Below are 27,912 nucleotides of genomic sequence, written 5' to 3'. Positions count from 1 at the left end.
TGAAAATTCATGTTCAACTCAAATCACTCTCACACTGTTCTTCCCTTTTATTTAATTACCACAAACGTCAGCTTTTCTTTTTCAATTTTTACAATGGGTAGGGTTTTATTTTGAAAGTGCACTTCTTTTTTTCTCCTTTCCATTTCCATTATGTTTTGTAGGGTTCAACAAATTAACAGTGAACAGTGTTTTTTTTCCTCACCTTTAAATATTACATTTTTCGCAAGTAGTAAACTGTTTGATAAAAAGAACAATATTTAAAGATTTATAATATAATGGAATACTAAACTTGTGTATAATAGCGAAATGACTTTGTGTACAAGTAGTAATGAAAACCTAAAGTAGTAATGGATGTTATCATACACATTTACTGTATTTTGGATTTGACGCAAAATACAAAGAACAAAAGTCTGTGGCGGTTCCAGTGAACAAAAGCAATCATTGGTACCTTAAACGTCTGCCCTGTAGTTCTCTGGTTTATACCACATTGAAAAATCAATTCCCTTGTTTTTTAATTTCTCTGTTGCAGGTCCAATTCTGTTCAAAAGCTGTGGAGCAGGCACAAAAAAATTGTATTTTCATTTGCGTTAGCAACAGTATATAAAATTCGTTCACTTCATTCCAGTTATTTATATTCTGTGCAAACTAATCCAAAAATAAGTGTGAAGAAAACTAATAATTGTCAAACTAGAAGGGATCTAGATATTATGGGATGTCTTAATCTTAGATCAATTTGTATGAGATGTTAAATGTACCTGTCTATTATATCAATCTTTGGCTTTTGCCTTAAGGGATATGGTTATATTGATCATCTTACCTAGACAGCAGCCTCAATTAATGAAAAAGATTGTCTTTGATGATGATGTTTAAGTCTGTATATTCTTAAGTCAACTATTTATCATTTTCTGAAGCAGATTTTTCGGACCCATGACACCTTTGTTGGGATTTGGGAGCAAGTCTGGTTACTATATACCAATAACATTGAACGCCTCAATGGTGTTTGCCAAAATCTTCTTGAGTATCACTGTTCCTCAACGCCTTGATAGTCCCATGGTTGAAAACATGCGCAAGGTTCATGCTATTCTCTTCAATGAACTATTCACTCATGTCGCCACTCCTGCCTAGAAACTTGAGCAATGTCAGACCTTTACGTTGATGGCATTGTATGGATTTTTCAATGGCTAATTAATCAATTTGTGATCAGATTTTGCGGTCTCCAACTGTGCCTACATTGAACTCAACTTGGTCCACTGTACTGCATGTGCAGTGCAAGTTATCACTTTTTATACCTACTTCTGTCCCTCCTAGTTATTCCTCTGTCATGGTATCTTAGCATGATGACTGCATCTGCTTGTGCAAACCCGATAGAGATCATCCCAGTGCAATCATTGTCACAAACTTTATTCCACTATTGACCAATGTTATGCCTTAGATGGTTGTCCTTCTAGGTAGGCTATTCTCGTTAGTGCTCAGGCCGCCCTCCCTGTTCCACCTGATTTTGGTGCCCATTGGTTCGGGACCGTCACTCTCTTCCATGACTCGCTAAAATGGTATGTGGAACGTCAAGCCTCCAATGTCACTGTTTCCATTGTACACAGGCATCTCATCTGCTGGTCTCCCTCACCCTGCTTCTCTTGGCTCCCGAGTCCTTGACTCTTTGCCACTAATCATATATCTGGTAATAAGTTTCTTTTCTCATCTCTTTCCACTTCTAGTATTTTATCATCTATCACTATGATTAATGGCTCCCTCACCCCTTCTTCTGGTGTTAGTGTTGTCCATCTTCTTCCTTCTCTCTCCCTTTACTATGTCCTCTATGTCCCAAGACTCCATTTGTAATTTATTACCCTTTAATCATCTTACTTGTTCTCTTGATGGTCTTATTTGCTTTACGAAAGATTTTGTTTTTCTTTTCAATATCTAAATTCAATACTAATGATTGATATCAGATGTTAGTCCCATGGCCTTTACCAGCTATGAGCACCTTGCTCAAGTCTTGGTGGTACATTCCCTTCTATCATCCATGAACAATTAGGTCATCCTAGTACTTTCAAGCTTCAACGCCTTGTACAAATCTTTGTCTAAGTTATCTACTGTGTAATGTAAGTCATGTTAATTAGGCAAACATAGTCATAGATTGTTTGCTAAGAGTATTGTTGAACGATATTTGTCTCATGTTGCTTTAATTCACTCATATTTGGAGACTGAGTCATGTTAGGACTACTTTAGTGTTTCAGTATTTTGTAACTTTACTTGATGATTAGTTCACTATTTTCCTCCAACCCCACCACCTATGTCTACTCTATGAGCTTATCATCGTTAATAGCATTTTACACCTTTCTGATAGGCCAACTTCTAACTCTACTTTGATGCCACCTCCTTTGTCCCCTCTTCTCGTCTTTGATCTCCCTTTTACATTTTCTAAAACTACATGCTCCACTTGTAATCTTCCACTCATTATGTCACTCTGATTTATCTTAGGTTGTCTCCATCTCATTATATTTGTTTTTCTTCCCTTTCCTCTGACAATTCATAAAACTACAAGTGATGCCTTATCCCACCTTGAGTGGAAACAAGTCATGCTTAATGAACTATGTGCTCTTCAAAACAGTAATAATTGGAATCTTGTTCTTTTGCCTTCTGAGAAATTTGTAGTTGGTTGTCGATGGATCTTCATAATCCAAAGTTGGCTATAGGCTAAAAACATGTTTGGAGGCCAAAGGTTATGTTCCTTCACTATATATATGACATACATGAAATCTCATATTCTGAAGCTTACAACATATTCTGACACCAATTTTGAAGATGCTAAGGAACAATGTGATGATTGTAGACAGCTTGAACCACCAACATAGAATCAAATTCAATCCATGGACTATGCCATCCCATCTCAACCATAATTTGAAGAGCTCGGATGGCATCAACAAGTTTAGCATAAATAGTTTTGTACAATGTTGGAGATTGTTGTAAATAGCACACGATTGGGATAAAAATATTATAAATATCTCCTTATTGATTAGGAAATATATTTACAACCTTCCTATTCATTTCAAGATATTTGTATTTCCTTATTTTAAAGAACTTGATTATTAACAATAGAAATGATCATAATGTTATATAAGGAACCTTTAGCAGCATTAAGCTCCGTCACTTTATGTCAACATCTGATATACCATGCATAGGCATGTGAAACTAACATGAAAATAAAAATAGATTGCTTGTTATAAACATTTGTCTTTAAATGGGATGAAACTTGTTAGGGATATTAATGTGTAAGGACAACCAGTTCATCCTATTCAAAAGGTGCAACATAATTGTCTGCCGTAAAGTAGAATCAGAAAAGACTAACCTCTGTATGGAGAAGGCCATTTGAAACCAAAACAGATCTATCAAAAACACAAAATTTTCCTCCATCCATCCTAGAAACTGTGCCACCAGCTTCCTCAACCATCTGAGTACACAATATTCTCATAATTAAACGATTCTGTTAAGGAAGTGGAGTGATAAAACTGAATTCATTAAAGGGATTACTAGTAAATAAAAAATTATATACTGAAATAGGGAGATAAAGGAAACAGCATTCAATTAATCCTATAAATTTAATACAACTGTTAATTCCTTTCATTTTGTGTGATTGTTATGCTCGAAGAGAGTAGTTAGCACACAAGCTGCCATCAAGACCATGTTTAAGAAAGGTGTGAGAAAGGAAGCACGGCAATTGCTAAGGTTTTTTACAACAGTATTATACCTTTCAATGTGACAGTGAGGAATTCAATGTAAAAGTATGGAGGAAGTAAAACATACATCACTTGCTTTACAAGCACATAAGGATGAATGGAAGAAAACAAGTGCACAATTATGACTGATGGTTAGACTGATCAGAAAAGTAGGACAACAATAAACTTTTTAGTGAATAACCCAAAAATGAATCACGTTTTTCAAGTCCATTGGTGAATTTGTAATTTCAAAAACAGCTTATAGAATTTTTGAAATGATGAATAGAATTGTAGAATAGCTTGGGGATAATGCAGCAAACAATAAAGTTGCTAGTCAATGTTCATGGCAAAGTGGAAAAAGCTATTTTGGACACCTTGTGTTGAACAATGTTGACTTAGTCTTGGAGGATTATGAGAAGGAGATCCCAATTCATGAGAAGACAATTTGAATAGATAAAAGAATTACAACCTTTATCTATTCAAGAACTTCTCTAATTTCTCTATTACAACATTTCACAAAAGGAGGAGATTCGGTGAGGCTGAGTATTACTCACTTTGCAACATCTTACTTGACATTAGAGTGTCATCATGAGAACAAGAGAATTTTAATTAAAAGATTAACTAGTAATGAATGGAAGTCTAGTAGGTTTACCAAAACAAAGGATGGAAAAAGAATTGAGGATGTGGTTTTGGATAAGAATTTTTGGAGGAATATCATAATTTATATAAAGGGTGCAATAAGTTCTTTGAGTGGTTGATTTGGATAAAAAACTAGCCATGAGATTCATTTATGAAGCAATGGACAAAGCTAAGGAGAAGATACAAAAGGCTTTTAGTGCTGTCAAAAAAAGAACATGAATACATGGATAGGACATGATAAAAGACCAAGAATGAGGCTTGATGCTAGGATAGAAATCTTGTATGTTTTTTAATTTTTTGTAAAACGGTCCAGCAATAATTCTTTTCCTTTCTTTCAAGTGTTTGCACTCTTTGCGGTGTCTTCTCTCACTGAAGGAGTTGTTCCAACTAGGCTTCCACAACACCTAAGATGCTACCCTGGAAAGAGGTGAGTTCCAAAAGAAACATTGGTTAACCAAATCACTTCCAATCAAGAATTTGAGGAATGAAAATAAAGAAAAACTCAATTAGAATTGATCAACTCAAAAGACAAGATGATGAAAATACTTCAAAGAATTCCAAGAAAAAGACAAACTAGAATTAAAGGCAAATTTTAGAAACTAGCACACGAAATGAAGTCCAAAGGGATGTTTCCAAATTTGATTAACAAAAGAAAATGCAAGTTGAATCAAAGAACAAAACGAAACACAAATTGCAAATTCAACTTGAAAGTAAACAAATTTTAAACTTTAAAATGCTTGCCACTAGACAGGAAGTCAAGCCAAAGGATTAAGCGTGAAGGTTTGTATCAAACAGTATTGTTTTGCTTTCAGTTGCTTGTTTTTCTTTTCTTTGCATCTTATATGTCTCGGTTCTTTCTATTTATTTCCTTCTTTGATTTGTTTTTCTTTCTTTTGTTTGTGAGACCATGTTTGTTTTTCTCCATTGTAACTCAAGAAGCAACTCATTGTTTTACTAATTCAATTCCAAAATTAACAAAGTAATAGTGATTTTTCATGTTCTAAGCAAAACGATCGAACAATGTTTACCAAAATTGAATGAGATTGTTTCCGACAGTTTCAACCAAAGTATAAAAAAATAGAAAATATAGAAGAGATCAGAGATGAAGAAAGCACAATATAACTTAATTGATAAGTTTGAGACGCCACAATCAAGACAAATTGATGAGTCAAAGAAGATTAGCCACTTTGAACTCAAAATTCAAAGATAAGAATCAAAATTTCATTTTAAGAACCTAGAGCGAATTTCTGTGATAATTACCTATTATTTACACTTCTTAGAACCTCTTAATTGTCTTTTATTCATGTATTTTTTGTGTTAATTCCATGAAAGAATTTAGGATTTTGTTATTTTATTTAAAAACAGGTGTACTTTGATATTTGTGGACTTTTGTAGAAAAAAAATGGAAGATTGAAGAAAAATCACTAGTAGCTGCCTGGAGTCACTCGTCCAGCTACCTAGACGTGCTCGCCCAGCAACCAAGACTTACTAGCCCAACGAGTTTCACTTTTTGCTTAAACATTAAAACTGTTAAGACTCAAACAGAAACGCAATTTTGGTTGGAGGAACACGACTGGAACTCAAGAAGAAGGTAGAGACACTTTTGGAGCTTAAAGGATTCATCTTTCTTCATTCATTCTACCATTCCAACTCCATTTGTGCTCTAGATGTATAGGAGTAGCTAAACTCCATTTCATTGAGGTTGGATGTAATGTACGTAAACTCATTGTAGTTTCATCTATGCAATAGAATCTCTTTTCACTGCTTTAGTGTTCTATCTACATTATTTTCGTGCATGATGAAATATCTATGCGTTTTTGTGGTATCTAATCATTGGAAAGTGTTTTGGAACCTTAGACATGGATAGAACAACCTAGAGGTTTGGTTCTAGACATAGACCAAAGCTTTTGGTCATTCTAGACATCGTTTTTAATGTGTCTTTTGTGTTTAAACATCTAAGGGATTAGTATTTTTACATAAAAGTTCAAAACATGCCCCTAAGGGATTAGGGCTTGAATACATTTTATGTCAATGCTTGAGTAGATGAGAGATATATATTGAGATGATTGCTTAGAATTTTGGTCATGAATTCCAACCCCAATGAGTCTTTGCCTTGGTTATTTTATCACTTTAAAGTTTGAATATATTTATGTTTTCACTTGTTTCGAATTAATCTATGGTTACATTCAATGCTTAAATTAATAAGTACGCCTAGTTAACTAAACAAACACAATTCCTCGTTGGAAAACGATACTTGGACTTACCATTTTTATTACTTGCACAACTTGGTACACTTGCCAAATTCTTAACAAGTTTTTGGCGCCGTTGTCGGGGAATTGTTTTTTGTTTAGGCAAATTGTGTGTTATTTAACGATTTAGGCTTATTCATTTCATTCATTAATTTATTAATTTTTCACTTTTGATATTATATATTCCAACTGTACATACTTACACTTTTGATGAAGTGTTGGTTAAGGAGTTCTATGCAAATGCCTACCAGCAGGTGAGGGATGGCCCACGTCAATGTAGGGTGCGGGGGAAGCTGATCAAATATGATAGGAAGACGATTAATACCTTTGTGAGGACGGCTTCAACTCCTGCAGGCCAAGTAACTCCATTAAGTGAATTCTCAAGTGCTCACAAGGACCATGATGAAATTGCCTCAGTATTGTGCACCCCGGGCCATACTTATGTGTTGGGAGTCAATGGCAACCCCATCCGCATACTCCGGAAGCATCTGACCTCATTGGCCCAAATGTGGAGTGCTTTCTCTTACACCAACCTTAGCCCAAACACTCATACTTCCGATCTTAACCTAATAAGGTCCTAGCGTCAATGGCAACCCCATCCGCATACTCCAGAAGCATCTGAACTCGTTGGCCCAAATGTGGAGTGCTTTCTCTTACACCAACCTGAGCCCAAACACTCATACTTCCGATCTTAACCTAATGAGGTCCTATCACATTTATGGGCTCGTGACAGGTATGGACATGGACGTGGGGGCCCACATTTCTCAGGATATCGCCTACACTGCTGACATGAAAAATGTCAAGTTGGGTTTTCCTGCACTGATCACAGCTCTATGCAGGGAAAAGGGAATCATTTCTGACACTCCTGTACTCCTCTTCCTTCAGCCACCCATAGATAAACAGTTCATCAAGAAGAATTGCATTAACATGGTGGAACTCAATGAACCTGCTCCAGCACCCCGTCCACCCCGAGCTGCCTCTTCCTCTCATTCCACACACGATCCTTCCTCCACTTTCGAGGCATCCTTCCAGGTAGCCATGACCAAAATTTTTGCAAGGCAGGAGGACATGTGGCTGGGTCATCAACCAATTAGGCAAGGCCAAGTCAGCATCATGGATAGCATGCACCATTTGTCTTTAGGTGTTTCGGATTTTCCAGATGATGTCATCATGACAGGAGCACAGTTTGAGGCACGCTTTCCTTGGCCTGTGGGCAGGCCCGAGTCTCAATGGGGGGAGGTATTGTTGCTGTTGATGGTGACCCTGATGCAAAAGGAGTGTAGGGAGATCAGGAGGTCAGGAGGACCCTGATGCAGGCGAGAGTACTTGACCTTGTTGATTGGTGTTTCTGTTGCTTTTCAGTGTTTTAGTTTGTGTTATTAGCTTGTTGTTGATTTAGTTTTTACTTTCAGTACTTTATTTTATGTCGGAACTCTTGCTTGATATTTGAACTAATTCTCTTTTCCTCAAATATTGTTGGCTAGCCTTGTTTTGGATGCCTAATTTTGTTGTTGGCATTGGGAGCTTTGATGTCTTTTCATGTTATCCTTGCATGATCTTGAGGAATTTGCTTGCAAATCTAAGAGTGAGAATGTGGATGCGGTTGCAATTTGATTAATTCCTTAGCCTGTGTTTGATTAAGACCAGGGGATTGAATGCTGAGAATTGTGAGAATGTGTTTGGAGTGTATGTGATAAAGTTGTTGTTGCTATGGATTTGAGTTTTGCATGATTCTTGTAAATGCATGTACACACTTGATTAGAAATGAAAAAGGCACTTCTTTGTTTTGATGTTACATAGCTACTTGGCCAAATAGCCACCCCTAATGCATGACTTTGTTCTTTTGTGAACCTTTTGAGCTTTGTTATAATTTTTGTAACCCCTGAGCCTATAAAGAGAAATACATCTTTTCCCACACCCTAGAAGAAGAGAACAAATAGTATGTGATGAGGGTATAAGTTGGAATTAAGTTTCGGGGAAAATTGTGTGCGAAAGTAAGGGGTGAATTGGTTGAGAATTTCGTGTAGTAATGTTTGAATATCCCTTTCAAAAAAAAAATGAATGAAGAAAAGAAAAAGGCAAGCAAAGAGGTTGCTACAGATAAAAATGAGATTAGAAGTATATGGGGGCCTATTTTGTATATGAAGGTAGAGGATGTTGATGAATGATTTATGCATATTTTTGTTCTCTTCTTCTCATGTGGTGTCTTTGAATCCAAGAAAAACCATGTTTCTTCTAACCAAGCCAAGCTACAACCCTTAAAGACCTTTTGATCTAAATCAAGTTGTGTGAAATGTTTTTGAGATGAAGTGCAAATTGATGAAGTAGTTTTCTGACATGCTGAATTTGAGTTGTTTAAACACTTGTCAGCCAAGTGAAACACTACCATGGTGAAAGCTGTGATGAAGTAGTCCTTGGTTGCCATCTTTGGGATATAATGTGGATATGTCCATGGGCACTCAAAAGTTTGAAAACCTGACACATTACCTTATATATACATGTTGACCTTGTTCTTACCAAAGTTTTTGTTAAAAAGATTTCCTAAACCACTATTTGATTGCTTGTTATAATAGCTACAGAAATAGTTCAAAAGAAAAATTACTCTTTCCATGCAAAACCGAGACCTGATTTAATCTCAAAGATGCAAGGCTTACTAACTTGTCAGAATAACTTTCTATTATATAAAACTTATAAAGCATACCAAAACACCAGCAGCCATATCCCATGGCTTTAGACGATATTCCCAATAAGCTTCTACAATTCCTAATGCTACATGACACATGTCCACAGCAGCTGCACCAAGCCGTCTTACACCCTGAATATCAAAGTCAAGAAATTGAAGTGGAAGGCAGAGAAATGAGGTGCAATTTAATAATAGATTTCAGATGGATACCCTGCTGACATCTGTAAATTCTTTGAATAAGTCGATGTTAGTAGCCCATGCATCGTCATGATCATACCCAAAGCCTGTCACTAGAAGAGATTTTTCCACCTAAGACAAAGGGAGAAGATTAGTTATACAACAATCATGAAGCACCATACAAACAGTATTTCAGATTGTTTCATAAAGGGTTGATATCATGTTGACCCGTGATCGTTGTTCACTTCCCGTATTCAATGTATCATTTTGTCATTAATCACCTGATTAGTTGCGCTCACTTGAATCCTTTGGCCATTACAAAATGCTCCACCACCTAGAAGAAAACTATATCAGCAGAAAAAATTAAAATCATCGAACAAAATTAGCATAACCCTTTCCATCGAAAATATGTTGGAAATTAGTAAATAAACTATATTATAATAAATATAGAATATAGGCACATTATCTCTAATTTAGAGGAAGCAGTATATCCTCCATTTATGTATTTATTTCTATATATCTACCCTGCAGTATTCAGACGTAAGGTTTCAGTCTGTGTCTCTTTTCTTTACTCTTAATAAATATAAACTATTAAACTTAATTTTATTAAAGACTGATGGAAGTTAGGAAAATTCTTCACCTGCCGTTGCAGAGAAGAGGCGAGTATTCCAACACATTGGGCCTCCAACAAACTCGACCTGAGAGCAAAAACCATCACGAGTTGGCATATCTTCTCTTGTCCAAAATTGTTAAACTCGAGTTTAGCTACTTGCTGAGTTTTCATGAACTCGGCTTATAAGCTTCACTCAAACACATAAGAGTTACTTTATAAAAAGTGATAATAATGTTAAGGTATAGACGTATATGAATGATAGGACACAAGTCTTAATCCTAATATCAAGCCTAGAACATTCATGTTTTGATAATAACAAATAATGTGTTTTGGTGTGTATGTCGACACTAAATGAACCTCCTTTTCGTGGTAACTACCTCTGCAACCATTACCCATTGTCATGTCTAAAAATAGAAATTGTGGGAATTCTGCAATCAAGAATTTAATTGAATCTGCCAATGCAATAGCCTTTTATGCAACAAACCGGCTCTATTTGTGAACTTGTGTGGCACAAATGAGTTTGTAATATGTGGGTTGAACCAATTGATAGAGTAAGAGAATTACTAAAACCAAAAATGAAAAATACTAAATTAAGATAGCAGCAGTGTCAATATCTCACAAATGGAGACCCAGAACAGTAGCTTTTCAAAGAATAGTCTCTATCTGAAAACTTGGGCGTTGCTTGAGCAGACTAACTAGTTGGTCTTTTCCAAGTTTCCCATCAACCCGGTATTAAGTGGTCTATCAGTTATTGCTTTGCCAAATACACATTTTAGCTATATCTTAATCTGCATTATATTATATACTAGTAATATGTTTACGTTAGGTATGGGCACATATCACCAATACAGAGATACAGAGACAAATTATATGAAGCCGTTATTGTTTATTTTACGCATGATCACATAAACACCTACGCATATAACATAAAGAAAAAGTAAATGTATGGTTAAATTACCACTGCGGCAGCAGCAGGATTCCCTCGATATAAAACTCCAATAGAGACAGCAAAGCTCGGATAACCATGTGCAAAGTTTGTTGTTCCGTCTGCAAATTCATCCAATTTTTGTAATTAAACTATACAAATAAAGTGCAGAAAAAGAAATGGATGAGGAACATGCAGTCTGAGAAAATCATTGAAGGAGGAAAAAAAATATTCAAGGCTTAAATTTATTTTTGGTGCCCAAAAGTATCACACTAGATAAAAAATTTATTCATTTCTTGTTCCTAAAAAGTACAAAAAAAGTACAAAAAGGAATACTTTTTGAATACCTAGTAGGGAACTTAATCCACATTATTTTGTTAAACGTAATTACTAGATAATTAGAGGTGCTATAGCATTTTTTCCTTTGATTTAAAAACAAGAAAATCTTTATAAAGACTTAAACCATAAATACTTGTGTGCTTTAAATCATAGGCATCCCTTCGAAAATTGGTTTGAAGGAAGTGTAAACTGAAATCCCAGACCTAAAGGATCAATGCACCAGAGATAATCAGATGCTGCATCTCCTATAACTCCTCCTTCTTCCCCGAGAATAAGATGATCATCAAAATTCTTTTTCACCACTTCTAATATGGCAGCTTCACTCATTTTATCAGTCCTGCAAATTATTCAAAAGCTAGTGAAAATAGGGTTAAGAAAATGGCTCGTATTTGCTTAGAGAAAGAAACAAACAAAACATTCAAACAAGTTGTTAAGAGCTATTGTCTGTTATCTCGTTAGTTCCATTATCATTCTGTAGAAGTCAAGATTATGTAATTTCCATTTGTGCAGTTCTGTAAAGAAAAAATAGTTCAATACAATACAATGAAGATCAACAACAAAAGAAACCAGGAACGTGTTTGGATCAGCCTATTGCTATAAATTTTAGTTTTGATTTACGTTTTTTTAATTTTAAGTTTTAAATTTTAAATTTTAGTTTTACTCTGAAGTTATTTTATTTTCAATTTTTTAAATTCTTTTTTCTAAAGTTTAAATTACTCGTAATTTTTAGTTCAATTAAAATAAATATTCATATAATATATACTGCTTTAGTGTGTTTGCGTGAATCAATTATTATGAAAAAATTTAATAGCAGTAAGCAATATTTATAAATATTATAACAATAAAAATCTTCTATATGAATAATACTAGCATTGATACTATACTAATCATAATTATTTTATATGTTACATTAAACATCTTATTATTAATTATGTGATACTAATTTAATTATTTGAGAATTTATATATATTACTCACAAAAACTTAATACATTTCAAACATTTATATAAGAATTGGATTGTTTAAATCAATTCAAACTACTTTTTAAATAGATTGAGTTAAATTTTAGATTTAATATTTAATATTTCATTTAAGTCATTCTTAAAGATGTTTTATTTAAATAATATAAATATATATATATATATATATATATACTGGAAATACTAATTAAATAATTAAATTTATACAGATGTGGATGTGGAGAATGGTGTGTAATATAATACGTACACCAGAACCGAACCCCCACAAATTTTATGGGTAAATCTACATCTCAATTGAGGCGGTATTTACACAACGCATTTCACTTATTTAATGTAAGGTTCCTTAAGGTCTGTAAAATTGTCATCTCTTGCTAAATGCAATACCATCATGCCATTTTTTTGTGTTAGTTTCTACGAACCATGGATAAAGAAAATTATGACAATAAAATGATAAACCAAAAACAAATCGGGACGATACAGGCGGATGCGAACACTATTAAGACTTGTGAGTGGTCAGGAACTAGGGAGGACATCTTAACTCAATGGTCCTCAGCTCTTAGGGGACGGGTAGATCAGCCGACAGCAGATTTGATTCTAATGGTAGTGGCTTTGCTAGAAAAGTTGCCAAAAGAATTTCCAGCATCAGCAGCATCAATGGCTAGAAAATTTAGTTGATGAGTGGATTTTCGTGAATGCTTGAGATAAAAAGCACTCAGTAGCTCTTATATACACACACATATATATATATATATATATATATATATATATATATATATACTTGAACTATGCAAGAAAATAAATACATCAATTACATTCTCATCATCTATATTTGTAGTAATCAAAACTTTTAAAAAAGGAAATAATAATATGCTGAAATGAATAGGAAGATTCTAAAGATATTTAACCTAATTACTAAGGAGATATTGACAATACTTCTTATCCTAATATATATTATTTACATCACTCTCCCTTAAGTTGGTAAAATCATTCCCAACTTGCCTACAAGATCCAAGAATCTACCCTAAAAAAGCCCTTTTAGTGAAAATGTACACAATCCTGTAGAGACATGAGTTGTAACAACTAACCCTTTGTCAAGATTATCTTTGATAAAGTGTCTGTCAATTTCAATATGTTTGGTCCAATCATGTTGGATTGGATTTTGGGCAATGTTCATGACTGACTTGTAATCACAATACAATTGCATAGGAATATACACCTTTATTTTAAGGTCATCAAGTATGAACTTCATCTAGAGCACTTCACACACACTTTGAGCAAGGGCTCGAAATTCAGTTTATGCTCTAGAATGAGACTCTTTCCAGTTTCCTACTTTTCCAGATCACTAGACTTTCTTCAACAAACGAACCGTACCCATATGTACATTTTCTGTCAATTACAAAACCTGCACAATTTGCATTAGTATATATCTTCAGGGTCAAAGTGCTTCTTTCTTGAACAATAATCCCTTTCTTGGACTTCACTTCAAGTGCTAAAGAATTGTGTCAACTGTTTGCATGTGTCTTTCTCTCATATCATACATAAATTGACTTATCACACTAACTGCAGAAGAAATGTTTGGTCTTTTGTATGATAACTAAATAACTTTTCCTAACAATCTCTAATATTGGGTTTTTTTTCTAGAGGAGAGCTCTCTTCAGTGCCACTTCTATGATTCTGATCAATAAGAACTCTTGAGGTTCTGCATCCCAGCTTACCTATTTCTTTAAGGAGATCAAGTACATATTTCCTTTGGAAGATGAAAATCATTTTTTTTTAATAACCAACCACTATTCGAAGATAACACTTAAGTTTTTCCAAGTCTTTCATTTCAAATTGGGCGGCCAACTTTTCCTTTAAAGTCAATTTCTCTATTTCATCATCTCCTTCAATAATCATGTCATCCACATAAACTAACAATAGTGTAAGTTTACTTGTAACAAAGTGTTTCATTAATAAAGTATGACCTCCTTGGCTTTGCTTAGATCCTAAGGAAACCATTGCTTTTGTAAATCTCCCAAATCATGTTCTTGGAGATTGTTTAAGACCATATAAGGCCTTTTTTAAAAGACATACTTTATTCCTTCTATCGTGGCTTTCAACCGAGAAAAATCTTCATGTACACTTCTTCTAAATTCCCATGAAGAAAGGCATTATTCACAGAAACAGGCAATTAAACAGCTTTCTTTCCCACCACTAACCTCAACAACGATGGTGAATAATGGCGGTGAAGATGATTAAACAAACAACAGAAACAGAGCTCCCGAGTTTGGGAGCTATGATACCAACTTCAAAAATAAAAAAACATTTCATTGATATCAATCACACATTACTTTCTCATCATCAATATTTGTAATAACCATAACCTTAAAAAAATATGTTGAAATAAATAAGATTCTGAATTCACTAATTACTATGCAGATATTCTAATGTTGACTAGGCAAGATCACCAAGCAATAGATGCTCCATTTCAAGGTATTGTGTTATTGTTAGAGGTAATTGAAAGAATAAAATGTAGTAGCAAGATCAAGTGCAAAAGCAAAATGTACGGCGATGGTACTAGTCACTTCCAAGCTCACAGGCTAAAGCAACTCCTCAAAGAGCTTAAATTTTAAAGAAAATTCTCAAAGGCACTCATATGGGACAACCAAGCAACATTACGTTGTCTTTAATCTTGTCTATTATGAAAGGACCAAACATTGAGATAGATTGTAGAAAATCTGGATTTAGGAGACATCACCACTACATTTGTCAACTCTGGTGAATAGTTGGTAGGCATATTCACCAAATCTCAAAAATGAATGAATTATCAATCATATTTGCAACAAGTTGAGCACATATGACTTATATGTTCCAGCTTGAGAAAGAATGTTATAATAATAAAAATAAAACACAAATTTTTTATAATATTTTACAATCAAGAATATCTAGGTTATATATTTATTATTACGAATTTTTTTATTTAATCCCATATCATTTCTTTATTATTAGAGGATACCATTCTATTTATTATAGTGATTCTATTTTCTTAAAACAGATAAAGCACATGTGTAGTCAGTGGAATACACGGTTTCAATGTAATAATGTCTTTCTATTTATGATACTTTAACAACTATAGACAATCAAACATATGCATTTATCGTAGAAGTGCGACAGTAGAAGATTGAATAATCTAATTAATCAAAATTTTGCAAACAAAATTGAACTTTTCAAACCAAACTTGTGGAAATTGCTTGATGCCATAAAGAGATCAATTAACTTTTCAAATCAATTTGGACTCATCAAACATAGGAGATTGCTCCAGATTTCTTCTGACAAACGAAATGGCCAATTATGGATAGCAATCGTTGCAAGAAAATGATGAATGAACTCACCTTGATTGCGGGGGAGAAAGGTGTTGTCATAACTAAGAGCATAGATTTGCATGTAGCCTTTGGCCACCAATCTAGCGTTTAAACCATGTGTGAGAGAGGAGACTATCAAAAGGGGTCACAGATGCGTAAAGGGAAGGTTTGAGGAGAGGAGAGCAAGGCAAGTTCTTTAGTGCTAACAATAGCCAGAGACAAAAACCAATCAGAAGAACTATGAACTAAAATAGAAATCTGAATTAGGGAACTAGGTAGTTGACTATGGAATATTGACAAGGCGGGTAAAGAAGGAGGGTACTACAATATCATGTTTAAATAATGGTCTTTTAGCTATTGATGGAGATAAGAGAGTAAAGACATTTTGAACAATAGAATCTTGAATATTGTAATATATATATATATATATACTATGTTCTTAAAACCTAGAGCACTAACCTTTATTAACTAAATATGAAGACAAATCATGATCCAAGGAAATATTCTAAACAGTCTCAAAGGGATAATGGAAAAAGGGAAACTAGTCATAAAGGATAATCTAAGATTTATTTTATATATCCTAATAGTTACTAAAATAGGCCTAGAATTTCAAAGATTAGAATTTAATGCACATCAAGGCCATGAAATACGCATCATATAACAAAGCTTGAAAAGAAAAGTATTGGGCAACTCAAAGGATTGCCCAAATTCTGTGTTATCCAACTATATGAGAACAACAAGAGAGATACTAGAGGGGAGAGCACATTGTTTGTTTCAATAAATTGATTTGAACATAGTAAGATAAACATCAATTATAGTTACAATGAGACCTTACTCGGTCACCAAGTCAGTTGATCCTTTATATGTAATATTTCGAGGCTTATTGACTGCTTCCATCACAACCTGTAAATAAGGTGTAATATCCATATTAAGAAGGTGGTATGCCAAAACCATATTTAACTATAAAAACAATCTAAAAGCTCTGTAATTAACTGAAACACTTCAAATTTTTAGAAAAAAAACTGGTGTATCTAGATACACTATCTACACATTTCTAGATATAGTACCTATTATATTTCAAGAGTGTTTAAAAAGGACTTGTATCCCAAAACTAAGATATGAAAGAAATGCTCACTAACCAATCATTTGACTTTGCTTACAAAAGAAACTCGCTACCTAGTAAATACAAAAGATATAGAATAAATAAGAACCATAACAAAATTATCTTATCAGAATTTTATTAAGGATTAGGTTAATGAACTAAGCAATAATGATAAACTAATAAAGTGGCAAAGACTTACCTTCAGAGGAATAAAGTAGCATGCGGACGGACAGTGATGTTTTATTAGTAAATTTTTATCTTTAAAACAAGTTTACTAATCATTTTAAGTTATCTAGTCCAAGTTATAGCAATGAAAATGCATCTCTAATAGTTCAACATTTTCTACAATGTGTGCTTACTTTCTCATTTTGTGTTCAAACATGAGTCTCCTATGCATGCAAAGATTTTATGGAAACATGTCAAATATGTTGCAACCTAGCCCATGTGTTTCATCAAATATCTTATTTTAGTCATGGGAGTATCGCCTACTACTATGATAGCAAAGTACTTTGAAAATTGTGAGGACCTAAGTAAACATAGTTTTAACCAATCATCCTTTTGACCATAATGGAAAAATCAGCCGTATTTCTCCATCTGTGCCTTTACTAAATGCCCTAATCACGCCCTGGCTTTTATGGAATGTGTGTGAATTATTAAAATTTAATCCTAGTGGGAAAAGGCTTTTGCTGTTCAGCTGTTGTAACATTGTCGTTGTCATAAATCCCCAATATCTCATTGCAATTTATAGATTTCTGACCAACAATACGTCAAAGTCAAGCAAATGCATAAACATTTACCATGTTCATGTCACTTGAATAATCCACAACCACCGTTTACATTTTTCCGGTTAGCTACTACTAATAAATAAAGGTGATTATGTGACGTCTAAATTAAGCCTTCAACTTAAAGCAAAGCTTCCATACAAAACAATCTAAATAACAAAATAGATGTTCAGCATCACATTTTTACAAGTTACAAACAACACAGTGACAGCACAGAGGCAAATCAAAATGAGAGAGTCTCATCCAATCCAAGTTGCACAGAAATATATTAGCATTTCGAAAATCGAGTCCGAAAAGAAATATTGACCCCTTTTTAAAAAAGGGAAATAAATTAAACACGCAGAGAGTTACCGTGAAATCCTAAACTCGATGCACAACCAAACCGCAGAGAATAACAAATGTGAGTGAAAACAACAATGCAAAAGTGGAAATCGGAAAACCTGAGCGCCAGTATTTGCTGCAGTTTTAACCACTTCGATGAGATGAGACGGAGGAATAGGTCCCGTTGATGGGGCAGCCACCGTTGGAAACTTATCAGAAAGCAAAGAGTTGGCAATAAGGGAGTGTGACCTGGATTTGGAGAGAATTGGAAGGAACCCATTTGGATGAAAATTGAGTGTAGAGGATAACGAGCGTAGAGGGGAAAGGGTTCCAGCTGAGAAGAGAGTTGACATGATTAGTTGTCAATTGTAGAATGTATTGTTGTTCTCTTTTGATTATACGTTTTCTCTGCAAGCGTTTATGACTGGAAGGCCAAACCGATGTATCGAACTCCACTAATTTCAGCAGAGCTATGGATAGTTGGATACCGGAAGGAAGGGAAGGAAAAAAAACAATTTTATAGCGAAAATACCTGAAAGGAAAATAATATTATATATATATATATATATATATATATATATATATATATATATAAAATTGTGTAATTTACTAGTTTTATGAATAAATTATTAAAAAATATAAAAACATATAATAAGAAAATTGTGTATATAAATATATATAATTTTGTGAAAATAGAATTAAAAAACAATATAATCTTGAATTTTAGAAAGAAAATCATTTAATTATATACATAACTGTAAAATTTTTGTAATTTTATTATTTATATAATTTTACTGTTTTATGATTAATTAATTAAAAAATATAAAATTGATATAATTATATATATATATATATATGTGTGTGTGTGTGTGTGTGTTAGTTATTAGTTTTTTAAGAATAATATTAATAAAATTATGTGACGTTATTATAAAAACAAATTACTTAATTATTTTGAATTAAAAAAGTTACTCAATTATTTGTTTTATTAAATAAAAAATATATTAATTATATATTGAAGGGTGAAATTATCCAATAAAAAATACCTCTAGAAAAAAGCTACCAAGTGGTGTATTTTCATTAACAAAGGAATATAACTTCCGCATGAGAAACCATGCTTAAATAGATCAATATTTTTTTATGGTTAATATTTTTCTTCTTCTAGGTGTCTTTATTTTTGTATGCAACTTATAATACTTTTTTTAATATCGTTTGTTTTCTTTTTAGCTAATTTCTGTCAACAAAAGTAAATGTTGTTCACGATAGTAAATTTTACATGTGATATAAATGTAAATTCTTTTAATAAATTAAATATTTACAAACATCTTCATAAATTACATTATTATTTTCTGAAACCAAGTCATACAAGAGTAAAAATCAGTGTTATTTAACAAAACGATCACTCTTGATTTTTTGACCACACATATACTTTTGATTAAAACTACCAATTATTCTTTTGCATGTAATCACCTATTGCTAAAATTCAATATTCTTTGCAATGCAAACATTTTAATAGATCTTTGATGTAAACAATGTTGAGAATCTACATTATCTAATCTCTATATAATTCGTCTAGACTGTCTAATCCAAGTGGACTATTTATGAGAGTTTTAATTATAACAAAAATACTATGACTAAAATTATCATTATGTGAGTATTTCAATGTGTGTTTTGTGTTGGTCGAAGGACTAGTGTTATTGGATTTCAGTTAAGAAAAGTATATTTCTTTCAATTAAATGAAAAATATGGTTGAATAGAAAAATATCTTGAAGTTACTTTGAAATTAACCAATATTTTAGACTAAATGAAACATAAAAAAATATATCAAACGTTTGGTACCATGCATAATAAACAGGGATTTGAGCTCCCAAACGGGGAAATAAACACACCCGTCATTCTTATATTTGCTATGCATATTCAAAACTTTATCTTGCGTAAACAAGACGTAACCACAAATGTTTCTATAAGGTCTATATTACATGAAAGTTTTTTCAAATATCAAATTCAACAATAAAATCAAGTATAGAAAGTTTTTATATCCTTATCCTACGGTCATAAGATAAATTTTATATGAAAATAATATATTACGTATGTTTAACAACATTTAATATTATATATTCAATATGTTTATAAACTGATTTCATATTATTAAGATCGAACATTTACTATTAAACCAAAAGCTATTTTTTATTTAAAAGTGTAACAGCTTCAAATGTTACAATTTGATTATATCTCGACCCACTTGACCTCCGTCACAAGACAATTGATGTCACATGCAACGATCTCTCCCTCACCAATTGTCTTACTAGAAATCCATTTGGATTGTGACTTGACCTATCTGACCTCCGCCATGGAACAATTGTACAACCCTCAACAATTGTTGAAAATCCAAATGTGAGTCTAAGTCCCACATTGAGTAAAAATGAGACAATTAAACACCATATAAGACGGAATACATAAACCTATCACCTTAAGATTTTTCCCAACACTTATCAAGAAAAGTCAGAAGCACAAAATCGATACAAGATCAAGACTTTCAATATCAAACTCTTAATTAAAAATACATCGAGTAATGCATAGAAGACTCCATTCTAACGAGAAATATCAAGCAAAGATCAGTTATTAGCTAAAGAGTTCTTGCAAATGTCAAGGTGAAAAACACACACATCAATTACATACAACTCTTTCTATCTATAATGCTCAAATAGTGTTAATAGTTCTTTGTGGGTGAGTAAATCTATTGTAATTATAAATAAGTGTTGATTCTAATTTCTAATGTACATTTAGTTCATTTTCGATTTTCATTCCCTAAGGTATACTATTGCAGACAAGAACACTTTATACTGTAAATCGTTATCAAGATGGTTTGATAGACTTTTCTTCCTTTCCACTATGTAAAATCTACAAAACTTGTGGGGTCACAATACGATGCTTTCTGGTTTTCTGATCTTTCTATCCATTTAGCCAACCCCTGTTAAACTATGAAAGTTCGTCCTTATTTCCCTTGCAGTTTACAATAGGCATACAAACAAGACCCCAAGAAGCCAAGAACTTGTCCAAGAATATTGAACTGTGAACAAATAAAGCATAAGAAGAAAAAGTTTAGTGAAATGGGACACCGATAAAGAAATTCAAGAATCCAAAGGAATTTGTTCTTACCAAATCATATGGAAGTCCTCCGAATAGTAACCAACCAAGGCCACTTGTGAAAACATCCTGGACCAGAGGTACAGATCAGGAAACAACACCAAACTTAGGAATCATGAGAAGCACCGATATGGATTTTTCAAAACTAAATTGGTATATATATACATAGCATCTACAATGCATGCATTACATCAAACATTTTGTGTACCTTGTTATGAACTAATGCTGCTTGTGTAAGCAGAAAAACAAACAGCTCATATGCTTAAACAGTGAATATTTTTAAAAGCAAATTTTCTTATTAATCAACCTCCCATCAGAGATAGAACAAGAGTCCCTGGCTATGAAAAGAAAGAAAAATGATTTTCATGTTTAAACTAACGATTTGTGCTGACAGAAAAATCTTAAGGTAATTTTGATACATAATTTAAGCATGGAAAATGGGTAACGACAAAACTACACATAACTGACCTTTAAATTACCACAAATTGCCTGTGTAAGTGCCGAGTTGATAGTTGTATTCAACACTACGATGTAGTTTATAAAGAAAGTGAAAGCACAAGAAAGAAGCATCACAACCTGCACAGATTCAAATTTCATATAATGCCTCCAAAAACTATCATAGAAAGACATAATGACAGTGACATTAAATAACAGGAAATGCATGACACAAACACAAGCTGTAGTTCTAATAAAAACCTATGAAAATCAGATTACAAAGAAGTTTGTAATGGAAGTATCAGAATTCAATTTGTAGAGGAAGTTGAGAAAAGAAAGAAGCACCTGAAATCCAGGGTAGAAGAAGTATGGGAAATTTAATGTTGTTTGGAGGTCTCCTCTGAGTAAGGACCAGAGAAACAAAATTGGTCCACAAATCACCACTAAATAGAAAATAAGAATCGAGAAAACAGCAATGGTTATGCTAAGAACAAAAAGGCATTGAAGATTAAAGAACAAGATCAATAAATGTTACCGTTGCACCATACAATGCCAAAAATGTTAAGACCGCTGGATTTACCTATGAAAAATTGTGAATTTGTCAATATTCAATGAAGAAATTGGTAAAATAACAAAGAGAATTGGGTAAAAGAAGAAAATGATGAAATCTTACCAAGACGAGAAACAGAAGCAAGGTACACTGCCTTACACATGTTTTCTATGAATACAACTGAATAGGAATAAGAATCAAATGTGAAGTCGCGAGCGCCGGCAACAAAAGCCCCAGCTATGATTATCCCAACGCTGATAAATTCCTTAGTTCGTTAGGCAAAGTAACCCAAAATTCTAAGTATGTTATGTGATTGCAACTAGTCTTATCTTTTCACTTTAGAAAAAGATTAATATTGTTACTGGATATAGAGTGTTGTAGTGTGAAAGAGCATACCACTCTTTCGCGGAGACCAACTTGGTGCATAGGTTCATGGTCTATCGTTATTGTTCTAATAAACAATATTTTTCATAGCGAAAAGTGCATAAGCTAGTTTTGAAGACATGACAACAAAATAGAAAATAGAAAAGTTCAATGTGAAATAATTTATAAGAGTAAAACTAAAGATATTGTTTTCCTTCATGGAGAGCTTGAAGAGGAAATATATATGCTCCAACCGTAAGGCTTTAAACAACAACAAAATTTGGTTTGCATGTTGATCCAACAAAGCTCGAATCCAATAATTGAAGGCACGAGAACTTCTTCTTTTATGTGGATGACATAAAAGGTGGTAGGCCCCGAAAGTTCAAAATTGTTTTATGCTTAACATCAAGGATTTGGGACCAACAAAAAAGATTTTGGGATGTAAATTCATTGAAACAAAAAAGATAGAAATATTTGGCTTTCTCAAAAAGAATTACTTAGTGAAAATCTTACAATGCTTTAACATGAAAGATTAGAAAGCAATTTTTATCCCATTTCGTCCTCAATTATGAACCCTAACCATTGTGACATACCTTCCAACAACAACTCTTGAATGTATATGCCCTGACAGAAAATACTCCATAACCATTGTGAAGGCCACTACAGTTCGCCTCAGGGTCGTGTACATCGGAATGTTTATACCTCGCACTGCTTCCATTGTCACTACCTATTATCACAACACAAACCCTATAAACAATGCTTGAAAAAAACTCCTGCTTCAAAACTTTGAAAAACTTCTTACCATAAAAAGCAAATAAGTTAAAGCAAGAGGAAGTGTTTGGGCCAATGTCCTAAAGGAAACAAATACTGCTGAATTGCTACAACCGCTCAGCGACTCACTGGTTGTGAAAGAAATCATCTTCAAGGATTTCATCACATACAGAATCATAAATGCGAAAACCATCTGAAACCAACAAGTACCATAACTTTTCAACAGGGTTAACAGTAACAAGATAATAAAAAAAAAAGCTCAAAGAAATTGTTAAAAATCGTCTTGAAAAAAGAGCAACCTGAGAAAGTGTGATGACATTTGCGAATGGGAAATTGTAAGAGGAGAGGGCTGCTTTGTTGAACATGACCAAGAGAACTGTTGAAGAATCAATCGTTACAATTGCACATTATATCTATGCAGCAAAATTCTAATTTTATTCCAGGGTTAAATTTCTTTTCCTACAACTAATTTTACTTTACTCACTTTATTCTAAAAATATAAATACCAAAAATCATTAATAATGGATAGTGATATCTGCAAGTTAAATATATGCATTCCACTAACAAGTACATGAACTTTTAATATTGTCATGTATTGTGTTTGAATAATATAATTCATCACAATAAAAACATTAAATTAACTTATAAATAATAGCACTGGCCAAAATACAACATTCTTATCAGTTATCAGTTATTTTTAAATCATGTAAAATGTCTTTGTCATTTAAGTCGATTATTCACTAAAAAAAAATAGATTAGTTTAGTTATCTCTAAGTCTGTGCTAACATAATAAATAAAAGTTAAGTAATCGTGTTAGTATTAGATCAAGGAAAATGATTTGTTAACAACTTTTTCTTTATTACCAGAAGTAGTATTTATTAATTAACTTTTCATTTTTTATTTTTTATTTCTTTATTTTTTTTTATTTTAAAATTATTTAAAAGATGTTACTTTATATTATAAAAAAAATCAAAATATATTCTTTATTAAATTAATATTCAATTGTTGATGTTAATATTTGAGCTCACTTATTAGTCGATTATGTGTTAGTGACATTATATTAATATCGACTTACCTTATATTAACGTAAAGCAATATTAAAAATGAATAAAATTAATATTAGGAAAGTCAACAATAATATTATTTATTTTAATAATTAATTTTATTTAAGTTAATGTTTACAAAACTAACACTTACTTTATTTATTATATTATTTATTTAAGTTAATACTTATATCTTTAATATTTGTTTAAGTTATCATATGTTCAGTTGACATTAATTTATACACGAGAATGATAAGGAATCAGTAGTCGTAATTTTATGATTTGTTAACTAGTTAACTTGTTAAAATTCGCTTTTAACCAACGCCAAATATATATTATATTTTTAGTAATTATCGTGGGAATTAGTTTTTAATTGAAGTTACATATTTTTGGAAGTACTTTTTCATAAGTCATAATTTGTGTAAGAGGACATGTTTAAAAAGAGTTTCTATACTACGCTTTTAGAAAAAGATAAAAAAAAGGAAATAAGAAAAATAAATATAATGAATGGAAAAACTTGGTCAAAAGAGACAACAAAGAAACACCTGAACCTGCAATTGGGTCACTTAACAACCAACACAGCGTAGCACTGCCTCAGAATCATTTCATCCTTACAAAAGCCAAAACTATATATATTCCAAGTAATAGGTCCCACGTCGTCCGAAAATTTCCATAAAATATAAAAATGGATCAAACATAAGTTTTACGTAACCGAAAAGTAAAATTTGAAATTAGTTTCTCTTCAAAAATTTTGACTAATTTAGTTTTTTATTTTTTAAGAATACGTAAATTTAGTCATTTTAATTAAATTTTATTAAGTTTATCTAACATTTTAAGTGCATTTCATGATAGTATTTGAATTATTTATACTGTTTGACACATTTTCACTTTAATGTTAACTCAAATATTATCATAAAATGTATTTAAAATGTCAAATAAACTTAACAAAATTTGGTAAGAAGGACTAAATCTACACATTTCTAAAAATGAATGACTAAATTAGTATAAAGTTTTGAAAAGAGACTAATTCCAAAATTTACTAAAACTTAAAAGACAAAAAACATATTTAATCATATAAAAATTAATTACAGTAGGTTTGAATTTTACTAAGAAAATTCAGATGAAATGAATTTAACTGAAGTGAAAAGAAAATTAACTTATTAGTTCTAAAAATTTATGTTAAAAATATTAATGAAAACTGAAAATTGATTTGAATATTCTAATTAAAATTCAATCACACAAATAAATTTGATCAGAGTAGAACAAATTATTCTGGGGTTGAGAGACAGAGCAGTGAGATGATATTAAAAATATATAAATTTGAGCTTAGTGGGAACATTGGGCTTCGAAACAAATTTATCTCTAATAATGTGAAGTGTGTATTCAATAATGGCTTCAATTTTACGTTCCTGAAGTTGACACATGTAAGTTTTATTTAATGGAGCACTGATACCATGATATGGACCTCATTCCTCTCACTCATAACAACAACTACCACCATTGCTTCATTTGTCAATCCTACAATGTTTCACATGAAATATGTCCCCACCCACCACCTTAATTTCAATGAGTTAATATTTGGAAAATAATATTTTAATAATTAAATTTTGATAATTTTACAATTTGACATGACATTTTTTCAATAATTTTTCATCTTCTCATTTTATTATTTTTTTATATTCTAAAATTCCTTAAAGAATATTATCTCAGGTTCATGTTATAAAAAAAAATCAAAATTTAGTTGTGAATATATATTTTTTTTAATATTTACTTGATCCTCATAAAATAACAACTTATTATTTGCTTCTTAAAAATATACATGTTAATTTTAAAATTTAGATTTTTATTTTAATAAATTTTACTATGGTGATTATCTGTTGTATTTTTAAGATGGCCAATGATTTTTTAAAAATTTAAAACATATTAAAAAAATCAAAATATAGATATAATATATTTTTAATGTTAAATATAGGGTTAAATATATTTTTGTTTCCTTCTCGGTGGAAATTGGTAATAGTCCCTTCTAGAAACTTTAGACTAATTTAATTCCTCAACTTTGAAATGAGTGTATTTAATCTTTTTAGCCAAATTTTTTTAAGTTTTTTTATGTTTTAAACGCATTTGATGATAGTATTTGAGTTATTTACATCATTTAACTCATTTTCATTTCGATGTTTACTTAGAAATACATTTTAAACGTCAAATAAACTTAACAAAATTTGGTTAAAATTACTAAATTCACCCATTTATTAAATATGAGAGACTAAATTAGTTTAAAATTTCAAAAAATGAACTAATTTTAATTTTTATTAAAAATTAAGGGACAAAAACATATTTAACCCTGAATATAAAACTACCCTACAAAATCTAATAAAAAATTTGAACTTGTATTAGTTGAACAGAGAAATCGAAAAGATTAAACACCATCTCAATGTGAATAAAGTGTATAAAAAACGTTGAGTTTTAGAGTCAGTCAAAATTATCTGGCTATCACATTAAATAAAAATAAAAAGATTAAACCCTTATAAGATTGTCCTCCACAGGTTCAACTGATAGAATTTATCAAATTTAACTCAAGATAAAAACCTATGAAATTTGAATTCTGAGTCACTTGAAACTGAAACTATTTTGAATAACTTATATTTTTCACGTTCAAAACATGAAAAGATTACAAAGACTAAAACAAACATGAACATGATCATTATCTTCATTCTCTGTCATCTCATCTCGCATGTTCAGCTATTTTAGAAACAAAGAACATGCCCAGACGATGAGAACGCAGTTAAAAAACTAAAAGATTTGTGCAATATACGCTGAAAAATAGTAGATAGTAATGTAAATAATGAAGAATATATAGTTAGTTTAAAAGTGGTAAGAAAAAGAAACACAAACCAGAAGAGGCCATATAAGATAGAGCAACGAAGACTCCTTTTTTTGTCATGGCTGAAACTTTTCGCTGTCTCTCTTCATTTTGTTTAGAATCTTCATGAGAGAGTGGCAACATCAAATTCTTCTCAGACTCCATTGATGCTGCCACTAATTCCTTTTTATCTGTTTTTGTATGAGAAACTTATTTTGTAAAGAGTGGATATAGAGAGAAAGAAAGAGAGGGGAGAGGGTGATGGAGCGAAGTGAGGGGAGATGAATTTATATACAATGACATGATCTTCGGTTCAGATTTTTTACTGCTTTTTTAATATTATTTTTTACTTAACATAAAAAGTATACTGTCATTTTAAATATATTTTAAAATGTCAAAATTAAAAATTAATAATAAACGGTATATTATAAGGAGGTATAATAAAAAAAATAGTACAAAAAAACTTCAGCAAAAATTTAAAAATCTCTATTTTTTTATCCTTATTCTGTGACAAACAAAATTTTTCTCATAAATGGCTTCTTGGTCAAGGTTGGGTCCAAAACGTTAATTTTTAAATTACATTACATAAGATTTTCTCCTCTCTTTTCATATTTTCTTTAAGCATCCTCTGGAACAACAAAAGAATCTTGCTTATAAAACAACAGTGAAAATATATTAATTGTTTTGTAGACATTAATTAGCTCTTTTGACGGTGTTTTTTATTTTCGGAAAGGGGTCTTGTTTCAACATGATAAAACCTAAAATGTTTTTTTGAAAATTTACAATAACCATATATTTAGTAATATTATAAGGTGTCATCAGCATGAATCTTGATTAATATTTTTTCGAAAAAAAATAATATATTTAAAATTTATATATT

At 31.8% G+C, this 27,912-nt stretch overlaps 2 protein-coding genes across 3 annotated transcripts; both read right to left on the bottom strand.

Moving 5' to 3' along the window:
- Nucleotides 1–237: 237 nt before the first annotated feature.
- Nucleotides 238–18,365, bottom strand: IMPL1 (myo-inositol monophosphatase like 1). Of its 2 annotated transcripts, XM_028047356.2 has the most exons (10): nucleotides 17,986–18,363; nucleotides 16,497–16,564; nucleotides 11,545–11,678; nucleotides 11,036–11,124; nucleotides 10,105–10,162; nucleotides 9,746–9,798; nucleotides 9,498–9,596; nucleotides 9,306–9,419; nucleotides 3,350–3,451; nucleotides 238–548 (listed from the first exon to the last, which is right to left on the bottom strand). In XM_028047356.2, the coding sequence occupies exons 1-10, from the start codon at nucleotides 18,217–18,219 to the stop codon at nucleotides 450–452; spliced, it is 1,050 nt and encodes a 349-aa protein (XP_027903157.1). In that variant the 5' UTR covers nucleotides 18,220–18,363; the 3' UTR covers nucleotides 238–449. The 2 variants fall into 2 exon arrangements, with proteins under 2 accessions (XP_027903157.1, XP_027903158.1); XM_028047357.2 differs by lacking the exons at nucleotides 238–548; nucleotides 3,350–3,451 and adding an exon at nucleotides 3,465–4,772 and having other exon boundaries at nucleotides 17,986–18,365.
- Nucleotides 18,366–20,024: 1,659 nt separating this feature from the next.
- LOC114162449 (UDP-N-acetylglucosamine transporter UGNT1-like) lies at nucleotides 20,025–27,287 on the bottom strand. Its single transcript, XM_028046349.2, has 10 exons — nucleotides 27,065–27,287; nucleotides 23,429–23,505; nucleotides 23,161–23,322; nucleotides 22,952–23,085; nucleotides 22,119–22,249; nucleotides 21,981–22,025; nucleotides 21,791–21,888; nucleotides 21,479–21,586; nucleotides 21,023–21,079; nucleotides 20,025–20,933 (listed from the first exon to the last, which is right to left on the bottom strand). The coding sequence occupies exons 1-10, from the start codon at nucleotides 27,195–27,197 to the stop codon at nucleotides 20,859–20,861; spliced, it is 1,020 nt and encodes a 339-aa protein (XP_027902150.1). The 5' UTR covers nucleotides 27,198–27,287; the 3' UTR covers nucleotides 20,025–20,858.
- Nucleotides 27,288–27,912: the final 625 nt, after the last annotated feature.

Source organism: Vigna unguiculata, chromosome 9 (genome assembly GCF_037176805.1).
Source record: "Vigna unguiculata cultivar grain cowpea cultivar isolate G323 ecotype 2 chromosome 9, ASM3717680v1, whole genome shotgun sequence".
NCBI lineage: Eukaryota > Viridiplantae > Streptophyta > Magnoliopsida > Fabales > Fabaceae > Vigna > Vigna unguiculata.
This window is presented reverse-complemented; position numbering and strand designations above follow the sequence as displayed.

What these genes read in the sequence shown, in the direction of transcription:
- IMPL1 (XM_028047356.2), bottom strand. Translation starts at nt 18,219, where the DNA reads ATGTCAACTCTCTTCTCAGCTGGAACCCTTTCCCCTCTACGCTCGTTA. An exon ending in CTGGTGCATTGATCCTTTAG is followed by an intron (nt 11,125 to 11,544) that starts GTCTGGGATTTC and finishes ATGAATTTGCAG; the next exon opens with ACGGAACAACAAACTTTGCA. An exon ending in AATTTACAGATGTCAGCAGG is followed by an intron (nt 9,420 to 9,497) that starts GTATCCATCTGA and finishes TTTGATATTCAG; the next exon opens with GGTGTAAGACGGCTTGGTGC.
- LOC114162449 (XM_028046349.2), bottom strand. Translation starts at nt 27,197, where the DNA reads ATGGAGTCTGAGAAGAATTTGATGTTGCCACTCTCTCATGAAGATTCT. An exon ending in ATGTCATCACACTTTCTCAG is followed by an intron (nt 23,323 to 23,428) that starts GTTGCTCTTTTT and finishes TGTTGGTTTCAG; the next exon opens with ATGGTTTTCGCATTTATGAT. An exon ending in TGGCATTGTATGGTGCAACG is followed by an intron (nt 21,889 to 21,980) that starts GTAACATTTATT and finishes TTTTCTATTTAG; the next exon opens with TGGTGATTTGTGGACCAATT.